This window comes from Oncorhynchus tshawytscha, linkage group LG15 (assembly GCF_018296145.1).
Source record: "Oncorhynchus tshawytscha isolate Ot180627B linkage group LG15, Otsh_v2.0, whole genome shotgun sequence".
Taxonomy (NCBI): Eukaryota; Metazoa; Chordata; class Actinopteri; order Salmoniformes; family Salmonidae; genus Oncorhynchus; species Oncorhynchus tshawytscha.
The window spans coordinates 14,595,140-14,608,879 of NC_056443.1; the positions used below are offsets into that span (position 1 = coordinate 14,595,140).

General features: G+C 40.1%; 1 protein-coding gene across 3 annotated transcripts in view; it reads left to right on the plus strand.

The window, feature by feature from the left end:
• Positions 1 to 13,740, plus strand: part of LOC112214483 (sodium/potassium/calcium exchanger 2) — a 198,990-nt gene that overhangs the window by 13,483 nt on the left and 171,767 nt on the right. For all 3 annotated transcript variants that reach the window (XM_024373254.2, XM_024373253.2, XM_024373255.2), the window contains exon 2: positions 3,692 to 4,831. In XM_024373254.2, the coding sequence (XP_024229022.2) occupies positions 3,917 to 4,831 (915 nt within the window). In that variant the 5' untranslated portion in view covers positions 3,692 to 3,916. The remainder of the gene's footprint in view (positions 1 to 3,691; positions 4,832 to 13,740) is intronic.

Sequence of the window (13,740 nt, forward strand, 5' to 3'; positions counted from 1 at the left end):
AGGCATTTGGAAATTGCTCCCAAGGATGAACCAGACTTGTGGTGGTCTACAATTATTTTTTCTGAGGTCTTGGCATGATGTCAAGCAAAGAGGCAATGAGTTTGAAGGTAGGCCTTGAAATACATGCACAGGACCACCTCCAATTGACTCAAATTATGTCAATAAGCCTATCAGAAGCTTTTAAAGCCATGAGATCATTTTCTGGAATTTTCCAAGCTGTTTAAAGGCACAGTCAACTTAGTGTATGTAAACTTCTGACCCACTGGAATTGTGATACAGTGAATTATAAGTGAAATAATCTGTCTGTAAACAATTGTTGGAAAGATTACTTGTGTCATGTATAAAGTAGATGTCCTAACCGACTTGCCAAAACTATAGTTTGTTAACAAGAAATTTGTGGAGTGGTTGGAAAACAAGATTTAATGACTCCAACCTAAGTGTACGTAATTTTCCAGCTTCAATTGTATTTATTAACATAACAAGATAAAATTTTGCAGTCAGGCAACATATGAGATGTGAATAGGCAACATTTCAGTGTATTTGCTCTCGCTTCAGCTCAAATAATGGCCCCATTTGCATAATTTGTATGTGATTGCGTCATATTTCTTTGCATACTTTCTGTTGAAGCTTGCATCGATGCATGCTTCAAAATATATACAAACAGAGTACGCATTTGGGAAGTGCCCTCCATGATCTGAGCTATTTTTATTTCTGCAGGCTCATTTAATGTGGGCCTTTTTACCACAAGCTTGGTGTTCAGTGTCCTTACACAAACATGTAGACACCTGATGTCCCGATTTCCCTGTCTCTGATTTTCAGTTACTATGTACACTTTTTTTGTGATGAACTCAACTGGTGAGCCTCTTTAGCAGCTCGTTCCATGGAAACACTGACTTCAATAGCCTTTGCCAAGGTTAGATTATTTTCAGTCAATAGGTTATTTTCTCAAGCTTCAATCCATAGCCCGCATACTAGTCTGTCTCTAAACATTGTCATTGATTCTCCCTTTTCCTGATTTCTCTGTGGAACCTTTTTATTTAACTAGGCAAGTCAGGTAAGAACAAATGTTTATTTACAATGACGGCCTCGGAAGATTGGGTTAACTGCCTTGTTCGGGGGCAGAACGACAGATTTTTACTTTGTCAGCTTGGGGATTCAATCTTGCAACCTTTCGGTTACTGGCCCAATGCTCTTAACCACTAGGCTACCTGCTGCCCTGGTTTTGGTGAAAAGTGTCCTTTAAGTATTTCCACAATTGATTTTTTATTTTTTGTTTCACCTGTATTTAACCAGGTAGGCTAGTTGAGAACAAGTTCTCATTTGCAACTCCGACCTGGCCAAGATAAAGCAAAGCAGTTCGACACATACAACAACACAGAGTTACACATGGAATAATCAAACATACAGTCAATAATACAGTAGAAAAAGTATATATACAGTATGTGCAAATGAGGTAGGATAAGGCAGGTAAGGCAAACAATATAGCAATTAAACACTGGAATGGTAGATGTGCAGAAGATGAATGTGCAAGTAGTGATACTGGGGTGTAAAGGAGCAAGATACATAAATAAATACAGTATGGGGATGAGGTAGTTGGATGGGCTATGTACAGGTGCAGTGATCTGTGAACAATATCCCCATACGTCTTATTACCTGGCCTGTCTAGCTGTTGCAGGCTGCATAGTAAATTAAATGTCTTTGGTCCCATTACACAAAAACATGTGCAACTATTTTGTCCTCCAACAATAACGCTTCCATCCACAGTTATGCGAGTAAAGTCATGCTGTATTAAAAAAAAATCTTATGATAAACTTCATAGGGTGGGGAAAGTGTGCAGTGATCTTGATGCTCCTTTCCAATAAATATCTAGGGTCTTATTTTAGTGACATGATGATCGATGCTTGACTGCAGTTTGACAAATAAAAATATTATTGCTCTTAGGCTATCCATAATAATCTCATGTAGACTCGCACAACCTACCCGCTCAACCTACCTGAACTCTATCTGCGAGCTGTTGGCTAGAGCGCACGTGCCAAGACCATAGTAGGCACACTTGCTATTTAATGCAACGGTTGTTGTGACAAAACTATCTGTAGAGTTGAAAATGCAATGGAAGATATTCAAGATATTTATAATGGTACATGAAAACTTAGTGCACACACACAAAAAAATCTGCTTATGTCAAAATGCAGTGATTTTTATCCACAACAAGTCCACTGGTGGGAAAATGCGCAGATTTTCTTAATGCGTTTAAATTTTTTTATATTCACATGAAAATTGGTTCGAAATCTATAGAATGTAATTTGCAAAAACAAAATCTTCAAACCGTTCTGTACGTACAGTATATGGAGCTCCACTGCTCAATACTTTCATTAAACTGTTCAACAGTTCCAGCCATTTTTCATTTCTCAATAGTATGCTGGACACATGACATTTTTAACAACGCTTTTTTCTGATAAAAACGAGTTCATTGCATCCACCGTATGACCATATTTCCCAGCTGCTTGCCATTGTTTTGAAGTAGTCAGAAAAAATCAGGCCTTATTTTAGGGCATTTTTCACCCTGCCAGCTCCTATTAGTTCTATTGACCATCGTGGCACCAACTCGCCTTCCAAACATTCTATTCCCAGCTTATTGTTCTACGTCACAATGCCTGCTTCGCTATTGTTGGCAATGAGACCTGCTCACGTTGTTTATAGTTAAATGTTAACAACAAAGAATGGAGTTCGTCCCATTGTTTCCTATAGGGGAAATATAGGCATGTTTGTCTATTTCACCAAATATCTCGCAATGTGTATATTTAGTTTTTTTCGGATGCCATTTTAATCATGACAATCTCCTCTTTCTAATTATGTAAGTCTGGGCAGCGAGCTCGGTTGTCATCAAATGCTAGCCCCAAATACTTTTTGCCCTTGGAACGCTGAGATCCCCCCGTTGTTTTCCTATGGAAAGGCATGCCTGTCTATTTCGTCAAATATCTCATAATGTGTATATTTTAGATTTTTTCAAGTCGGGCACCATTTTAATCAGGATAATTTCCTCTTTGTAATTATGTTCAGTTCAACCATTTATCCCGAATGTGATCATCTCAACACACATTAGCCATAATACTCTGCATCACAACTACAGTAAGTATGGAGGTGCAAATGGTACAACCCTAATACATAACATAGATGATCTGCTTTCAACACCGTAATCCAATTGTATAGTGGGCTAGTCTGTAACTATAACCTTTATAAAGGTATCACTGAAGTTTGTTTTATTTCAAGGGCATTTGGTGCATCACATTGCGAGTAAGCCTATAATTTTGTGGAATTCTGCTATTTGCATGAATTTTACCTGGATACCATGCCATTAGTAGTGTTGATTTATTTTTATGAATATTATATTATGAACCCTATTTGTCCGAGTAGGCAATTAGTATATTATGAATTCAAACATTTGCAGATTTTTTCCCCAATGTTAAATGCTTATTTCTGAAAAGATAAAGTGGGATATAGCTATTGCCTCTGAACCCATGTATGGATAACTGGATAACCACTGGTCAGGACTACGTTGTGGTGTTAAATTCACTACAGAATTGTAGTAGGCATGTGACAGCTAATAGTTTGTTGCTGTGTGTGAGTTCTACATGTTGACGCTTCCTCCTTTTCTTTTTCTCTTTCATTTCTATTGAAATCTTGTTTTTAGAGGCTAATATGAAGACATCAATGGTCAAGCCAGACCCTGGAAATTATCTGGAATCCTCCCATGTTGTTTGAAGCCTAAGGCAGGACCATGCATTGTGTCTGGTGAAAACCAGTCCACCCTCCTTCTACCAAACCATTGAGAGTGAAGACACACACACACACACACACACACACACACACACACACACACACACACACACACACACACACACACACACACACAGAGATGGGTTTGGACCAGCCCTGCTTGGATATGGTGGTGCAAAGGCCCTTTCTGGGTGCAACATGTAATAGGCACCGCCACCAGAACCTGCGCAGAAAGATGAGGCCCATACGAATCCTGGGTTTTGTATTCAGCCTGGTAGCCATAAGCGCAATCTCATTTTCCTTCAGTGCCTTGACCTGGAGCTCAGGGACCTACTCAGAGCCGCTCCTGCCCCAGGAGGCCATCCTTCAGTCAGGCCCAACTCCACACAGGACTCTACTTTCCACACAGCACCAGAGGGACCCCAATATCTCAGCCGACATTCCCGTGGCAATGAGGTCTTCGGCAGACGGCAACGAGAGCCAGGGGGACTACCCCACGGACCTGTTCACGCTGGAGGAGAGGCGCCAGGGTGCTGTGGTGCTCCACATGTTTGGAATGCTGTACATGTTCATCTCTTTAGCCATTGTGTGTGATGAGTTCTTCGTGCCCGCTCTGACAGTCATCACAGAGAAGCTGGCCATCTCTGATGATGTGGCGGGGGCCACCTTCATGGCGGCAGGCGGGTCGGCGCCGGAGCTCTTCACTTCAGTCATTGGTGTATTCGTCTCCCACAGCAATGTGGGCATCGGGACCATTGTGGGCTCAGCTGTCTTCAACATTCTCTTTGTCATTGGAATGTGCGCCATCTTCTCCAGGGAGATCCTCAATCTGACCTGGTGGCCCCTCTTCCGTGACGTCTCCTTCTACATCATGGACCTGATCATGCTCATCTGTTTCTTCCTGGATAACTACATCTCCTATTGGGAAAGTATTGTGCTACTTTCAGCCTATGCCGCCTATGTGATCTTTATGAAGTTCAACAGCAACGTGGAGGGCTTCGTGAAAGGCTGCATGAACAAGAATCAAGTGGTGGAGGTGGAAGTGCAGCCCAAGGTGAGTCAATTTCCCTATTTTTCTTTATCTGTCTTTCCCGACAGAGCTTCATCACCATTACCTCTGCCTCTCGATCTTTCAAATGAATGTGACCATTTGAATCTAGCGGTTAGAATCTCAGATCACAAGTATTGTACAAAACAACAATAGACAAATGTAACAATAGAAAGTTGTCTCTGTAACGGATAGACTTGATCTTATATGGGATAACCCCCCCATTTAATTAAAAAAAATGTAACCTTAATTTAACTAGGCAAGTAAGTTAAGAACAAATTCTTATTTACATTGACGGCCTACCCCTGCCAAACACTAACGCGGACGATGCTGGGCCAATTGTGCGCCACCCTATGGGACTCCATAGTGTGGCGGGGTGGCAGGGTAGCCTAGTGATTAGAGTGTTGGACTAGTAACCGGAAGGTTGCAAGTTCAAACTCCCGAGCTGACAAGGTACAAATCTGTCGTTCTGCCCCTGAACAGGCAGTTAACCCACTGTTCCTAGGCCGTCATTGAAAATAAGAATTTGTTCTTAACTGACTTGCCAAGTTAAATAATGGTAAAAAAATTTAAAATAAATAAAAATCACAGCTGGTTGTGATACAGCTTGGAATCAAACCAAGGTCTATTGTATGCCTCTAGCACTGAGATGCAGTGCCTTAGACCGCTGCACCACTCGGGAGCCCCATCCCCAGCCACCACACACATGCTCACACACACAGCCTATGAAGGAATGGATCAATTCAAAATAAGTCAGTCAATTGAGGAAGTGATACCCTTTTTTCTATTATGGAATTAGAATATCAGGTTACTTCCTGAATTGACTGACTGACCTGAATTGACTGACATTTCAATTTATTTTCAATATTTATTCAATTTTGGACTTGCCTAGGCCTGTGACCTACAGACTGCAGGTGTCGTTTAAATGCCTTGAATGCTTACCTTGTGCTCTGAAATGTGTATTTCATGATAAAAATAAATACACATAAAAATGTGTATTTCATGATTGTTTTATTTTATTTAAACCTTTATTTAACTAGGCAAGTCAGTTAGGAACATATTCATATTTACTATGATGGCCTATTTTATAAAAACCAATAAATTATTGTGAAAATGCAGTCAGAGCTCCCAGAACTCCCTCTACAGGTGATTTGGTGGACATGCAATGGTGCAAGTAAAAACAAATCCTCAAACCTCAAAATGCAAGTTTTGAAATTAAAACAATACTCCAACACACTAAGCCCTCTACTACACTATAGATTGTTTTAAAGGTAGTCTGAACAAGGCCAACATATGGCTTTTGATTAATTTCTCAATCAATTTTAGGTTCCAATGTCAGTGGCTTCACATCCATTGACTTTTTCCACATTTTGTTATGCTGCAGCCTGAATTTAAAATGGATTAAATTGAGATTTTCTGTCACATATTGTCACAGTTGAATTAGGTTTTTCGAAATTATTACAAGTTACACTGAAAATATAAATGCTAAATGTAAAGTGTTGGTCCCATGTTTCATGAGCTGAAATAAAAGATCCCAGAAATCTTGAATATGTACAAAAATAGTATTTCTGTATGGACCTCGCTTTGTGCACGGGGAAATTGTCATGCTGAAACAGGAAAGGGCCTTCCCCAAACTGTTGCCACAATGTTGGAAGCGCAGAATTGTCTAGAATGTCATTAGTGTTAAGATTTCCCTTTACTGGAACTAAGGGGCCTAGCCCAAACCATGAAAAACAGCTCCAGACCATTATTCCTCTTCCAACCAAGTTTACAGTTGGCACAATGCCTTCGGGCAGGTAGCGCTCCCCTGGCATCCGCCAAACCCAGATTTGTCCCTCAGAATGCCAGATGGTCAAGCGTGATTCATCACTCCAGAGAACACGTTTTCACTGCTCCAGAGTCCAGTGAGCTTTACACCACTCCAGCCGACGCTTGGCTTTGCACATGGTGATGTTAGGCTTGTGTGTGGCTGCTCGGGCATGAAAACCCAGACAAACATTTCTGGTGCTGACGTTGCTTCCGGAGGCAGTTTGGAACGCGGTAGGGAGTGTTGCAACTGAGGACAGTCGATTTTTACGCCCTACGCACTTCAGCACTCGGCAGTTCCGTTCTGTGAGCTCGTGTGGCCTACCACTTTGCAGCTGAGACGTTGTTGCTCCTAGACATTTGGACTTCACAATAACAGCACTTACAGTTGACCAGGGCAGCTCTAGCAAGGCAGAAATTTGACGAACTGACTTGTTGGAAAGGTGGCATCCTATGACGGTGCCATGTTGAAAGTCACTGAGCTCTTCAGTATGGGCCACTCTACTGCCAATGTTTGTCTTTGGAGATTGCTTTGCTGTGTACTCAATTTTATACAACTGTCAACGGTGTAGCAACGGTGTGGCTGAAATAGCCAAATCCACAAATTTGAAGGTGTGTCCACATACTTTTGTATATATAGAGTAAGTTCAGGAGTAAATATTTCTTAACAAATCACTCACTCTTTGGGAAATAAAGGTGCTTAACATTATTTTTGAATGACTACCTTAGCTTAGCTCTGTAGCTCTGCTCTCCCACACATACATCTCAGGTTCCTCAGTCGAGCAGTGAATTTCAAACACAGATTCAACCACAAAGACCAGAGAGGTTTTCCAATGCCTCGTAAAAAAAGAAGCAGACATTTAATATACCTTGGAGCATGGTGAACCTATTAATTACACTTTAGATGGTGTATCAATACACCCAGTCACTACAATGATACAGGCGTCCTTCCTAACTCAGTTGCTGGATAGGAAGGAAACCGCTTAGGGATTTCACCATGAGGTTGATGGTGACTTACAGTTACAGAGTTTAATGGCAGTGATGGGAGTAAAACTGAGGATGGATGAACAACCTTGTAGTTACTCCACATTACTTACCTAAATGAAAAGTGAAAGCCTGTACAGAATAAAACAAATCCTATACATGCTTCCTGTTTACAATAAGGCACTAATGTAAAACTGAAAAAAGAAATTGGCAAAGAAATGAACTTTATGTCCTGAATACAAAGTGTTATGTTTGGGTTAAATCCAATACAACACATCACTGAGTACCAGCATGGTGGTGGCTGCATCATGTCATGGTTGTCATCGGCAAGGACTGGGAATTTTTTAGGATAAAAAGAAATTAAATACAGCAATGCACAGGCAAAATCCTAGAGGAAAACCTTGTTCAGTCTGCTTTACAGCAGACACAGGGAGACAAATTCACCATTCTGCAGGACTTTAACCTAAAACACAAAAGTAAAATATATACTGGAGATGCGTTGAATGTTCCTGAGTGCCTAGTTACAGATTTGACATAACATCTATGGCAAGACTTGAAAATGGCTTGCCATTATGGGTTATTGTTTTCAGTTTGCCAATATGGTGTGTTGTGTGTAGATGGGTGATAATTATTCTTATTATTTTAATCGGCTTGCTTCTACACCTGCATTGCTTGCTGTTTGGGGTTTTAGGCTGGGTTTCTGTACAGCACTTTGAGATATCAGCTGATGTACGAAGGGCTATATAAATAAATTTGATTTGATTTAATCAATTTTGAATTTAGGCTGTAGCACAACAAAATGTGGAATAAATCAAGGGATATGAATACTTTCTGAAGGCATTGTATATCCTAGAAATGCACACTGTAGTTATCACATAAATGTTGATACCAACCAATATATCCTAGTAATAAAAAAAGGGAAATGGAAAATGGAGATTGTTTGTTTTCTTTGTACATTGTCTGATGAAAACACACCATGTACCTTTTTTGAATTTATTTTCACATAAATTGCTCAACATAGTCACCATTTATTTTATCTATCTTTATTTTAGTTTCTCAGATATTTTCAGACTTAGTGTTCTTCTGTTGAGATGGCATTGGCCTGTGTCACCCAAGCTGCCTCACAGTATTCCTCTCTGGGATTAATAAAAATGACAGTGTCATTCTAGGTTAAGCTGGACAAATTGTGTCCCAGTTTGACAAACAATCCCTTGAAATATATGGAAACTCTACAAACCAAATTTCATTTGACAATGTCAAAGGAAGGTCTGTTTTGAAATGGGTTTAAATATATATAAAAATGAAGATATCCAAAAGATGTTAGATATCAGTCCTTAAAGTATGATTATTAGTATGATTGCCTCATTGCAAGGAGAAGCAGTTTCTGTACACAAAATTGCCACTGTGGTACAATGGTCTTACTCCATCTGTCTTTCAGTCGCTCTCATTAAGAAATTCTAAGAATCTTGAAATACTCCCTCAGGTTAAATTATGCTGTAAAATATTTTTTTGTTTATTCACAAATGATGACTGGTATCTTCCTTGTGATACATGTATATCTATAGGAATCCATTGACTTCACAGAGCATAGAATGCTATCTTCAATGACACTGGAGGGCAAAGGGAATATATTCCATAGCAATTTGATACTGTTGTTGAGATTATCCGGATGGATTTAGGTTACTTTGTGACACGAGATGAAAATTAGTTTTTGAGATATTATCCCAGAAAGCTGTACTGTAATGAAGCTTTAAATAAATCAGGATTTACTTTAAGTAGATAAAGGATATTTCATTGGAGGTCACACAACACAATACTGGGAATCGAACATCAAATAGACTCTAGAATTCACATACATTCAAGGTTGGCTAGGTGCTTGATATGTTCATTCCCAAGTGAGAATCTAGTAAAGCTTTCAAAATATAAGGTCTTGAAAATGGGTGTGTTGTGTCTATAGTGATGTATTTTGGCTTCTGGCTGCTACTAGTGAGTTAAATAAACCTAATAAGAATGCAACAGGCAGTGCCAGAGCAAAGAGGAGATTCAGTTGACCTTGAGATGCAATGCATGAGATGACTGGAGAAAATAACAGAAAAACAAGTCCAAAAAGGTGGATACACAGATGAGTCGATCAACCATGCTTGTCTCTGTTCTCATCCCCACAGCTCAATTATCACTCATGGCATGTTTAAGTCTCTCCTATCATGGCCGGCTGAGGAATGCCTCCATTACTGCCCTGTTGGCTACAGACCATATTGTGTTGGACTGTTAGATTCTGACATTATCACTAAATATCTTTATGTCGATGATTTTACACTTGAGAGTCCTTATTCTTTGTAGAATTATGTGTACAGTGCCTTCAGAAAGTATTCATACCCCTTGACTTATTCCACATTTTGTTGTGATACACCCTGCATTCAAAATTGATCAAATATTTTTTAAGTGTCACCCAGTACCCCATAATGTACACAGGACCCCATAATGGAAATGTTTTACAGTAAAATGAAAATGAAATACAGTAATATCTCATTTACATAGTGGGGAGAACAAGTATTTGATACACTGCCGATTTTGCAGGTTTTCCTACTTACAAAGCATGTAGAGGTCTGTAATTTTTTATCATAGGTACACTTCAACTGTGAGAGACGGAATCTAAAATAAAAATCCAGAAAATCACATTGTATGATTTTTAAAGAATGAATTTGCATTTTATTGCATGACATAAGTATTTGATCACCTACCAACCAGTAAGAATTCAGGCTCTCACAGACCTGTTAGTTTTTCTTAAGAAGCCCTCCTGTTCTCCACTCATTACCTGTATTAACTGCACCTGTTTGAACTCGTTAGCTGTATAAAAGACACCTGTCCACACACTCAATCAAACAGTCTCCAACATCTCCACAATGGCCAAGACCAGAGAGCTGTGTAAGGACATCAGGGATAAAATCATAGACCTGCACAAGGCTGGGATGGCCTACAGGACAATAGGCTAGCACCTTGGTGAGAAGGCAACAACTGTTGGCGCAATTATTAGAAAATGGAAGAAGTTCAAGATGACGGTCAATCACCCTGGGGCTCCATGCAAGATCTCACCTCGTGGGGCATCAATGACCATGAGGAAGGTGAGGGATCAGCCCAGAACTACACGGAAGGACCGGGTCAATGACCTGAAGAGAGCCGGGACCACAGTCTCAAAGACAACCATTAGTAACACACTACGCCGTCATGGATTAAAATCCTGCAGTGCATGCAAGGTTCCCCTGCTCAAGCCAGCGCATGTCCAGGCCCGTCTGAAGTTTGCCATCTGGATGATCCAGAGGAGGAATGGGAGAGGGTCATATTGTCTGATGAGACAAAAATAGAGCCTTTTGGTCTAAACTCCACTCGCCGTGTTTGGAGGAAGAAGAAGGATGAGTACAACCCCAAGAACACCATCCCAACCGTGAAGCATCCAGGTGGAAACATCACTCTTTGGGGATGCTTTTCTGCAAAGGGGACAGGATGACTGCACCGTATTGAGGGGAGGATGGATGGGGCCATGTATCGCGAGATCTTGGCCAACAACCTCCTTCCCTCAGTAAGAGCATTGAAGATGGGTCGTGGCTTGGTCTTCCAGCATGACAACGACCCAAAACACACAGCCAGGGAAAGAAGCATCTCAAGGTCCTGGAGTGGCCTAGCCAGTCTCCAGACCTGAACCCAATAGAACATCTTTGGAGGGAGCTGAAAGTCCGTATTGCCCAGCGACAACCCTGAAACCTGAAGGATCTGGAGAAGGTCTGTATGGAGGAGTGGGCCAAAATCCCTGCTGCAGTGTGTGAAAACCTGGTCAAGAACTACAGGAAACGTTATGATCTCTGTAATTGCAAACAAAGGTTTCTGTACCAACTATTAAGTTCTGCTTTTCTGATGTATCAAATACTTATGTCATGCAATAAAATGCAAATTAATTACTGAAAAATCATACAATGTGATTTTCTGGATTTTGTTTTAGATTCTGTCTCTCACAGTTGAAGTGTACCAATGATAAAAATTACATGCTTTGTAAGTAGGAAAACCTGCAAAATCGGCAGTGTATCAAATACTTGTTCTCCCCACTGTACATGCAGTACCAGGCAAATGGAATGAGTAGGTGTGTACAAACCTTTATTAAAAGCTATTTTATACATTTCAGAATAATGAAGACATCAATCATTTAGGAACCAAAAAGTGTTAAACAAATCAAAATATATTTTATATTTGAGATTTTTCAAAGTAGCCACCCTTTGCCTTCATGACAGCTTGGCATTATCTCAACCAGCTTCATGAGGTAGTCACCAGGAATGCATTTCAATTAACAGGTGTGCCTTGTTAAAAGTGAATTTGTCCAATTTCTTTCCTTATTGCGTTTGAGCCAATCAGTTATGTTGTGACAAGGTAGGGGTGGTATACAGAAGATAGCCCTATTTGGGAAAAGACCAAGCCCAAGAACAGCTCAAATAAGCAAAAAGAAATGACAGTCCATCATTACTTTAAGAAATGGTTAGTCAATATGGAACATTTCGAAAACTTTTAAAGTTTCTTCAAGTGCAGTTGCAAAAACCATCAAGCGTTATGTGAAACTGCCTCTCATGAGGACCACCACAGGAAAGGAAGACCCAGAGTTACCTCTGCTGCAGAGGAAATAAATGCTTCATAGAATTCATCAGACACATCTCCTCATCTAACTGTTCAGAGGAGACTGTGTGAATCAGGCCTTCATGGTGAAATTGCAGCAATGAATCCACTACTAAAGGACACCAATAAGAAGAAGAGACTTGCTCAGGTCAAGAAACACGAGCAATGGACATTAGACCGGTGGAAAGCTGTCCTTTGTTCTGATGAGTCCAAATTTGAGATTTTTTGGTTCCAACCGCTGTGTCTTTGTGAGATGCAGAGTAGGTGTGGTTCCCACCGTGAAGCATGGAGGAGGGCGCGTGATGGTCTGAGGGGGCATTTGCTGGTGACACTCTGAGTGATTTTATTTAGAATTCAAGGCACACTTAACCATCATGTCTACCACAGCATTCTGCAGCGATACGCCATCCCATCTGGTTTGCGCTTAGTAGGACTATCATTTGTATCTAGGACTATCAACAGGAAAATTACCCAACATACCTCTAGGCTGTGTAAGGGCTATTTGACCAAGAAGGATAGTAATGGAGTGCTGCATCCTGACCTCCACAATTGAGATGGTTTGGGATGAGTTGGACTGCAGAGTGATGGAAAAGCACACAACAAGTGCTCAGCATATGTGGGAACTCCTTCAAGACTGTTGGAAAAGCATTCCAGGTGAAGCTGGTTGAGTGAATGCCAAGAGTTATCAAGGCAAAGGGTGACTACTTTGAAGAATCTAAAATCAAAAATATATTTGGATTTGTTTAACACTTTTTTGGTTACTACATGATTCCATGTGTGTTATTTCATAGTTTTTGATGACTTCACTATTATTCTACAATGTAGAAAATAGTACAAATAAATAAAAAGTGTGTGCAAACCTTTGACTTGTACTGTAAGTATTCACACCGCTGAGCCAATACTTTGTAGAAGCACCATTGGCAGATTATACAGCTGTAAGTCTTTCTGGTTAAGTCTCTATGAGCTTTCCACACCTGGATTGTGACCATTGTTCTTTTCAAAATTCTTCAAGCTCTATCAAATTGGTTGTTGATGATTGGTAGACAACCATTTTCAGGTCTTGCCATCGATTTTCAAGTAGATTTAAGTCAAAACTGTAACCCAGCCACTCACGAACATTCACTGTCTACTCCAGTGTAGATTTGGCCTTGTGTTTTAGGTTATTGTCCTGCTGAAAAGTGAATTAATCTCCCAATGTCTGGTGGAAGCAGACTGAACAAGGTTTTCCTTTAGGATTTTGCTTGTGCTTAGCACCATTCCATTTATTTTTTAAACAAAAATACTCCTCAGTTCTTAATGACTTTCCCCAAACATATATTTTGTATGCACACAGAGTGAGTCCATGCAACTTATTATATGACTTGTTAAGCACATTTTTACTTCTGATCTTAGACTGTCCATAACAAAGGGGTTGAATGCTTATTTACTCAAGATATATTTCAGTTTTTAATTTGTAATTCATCTGTAAA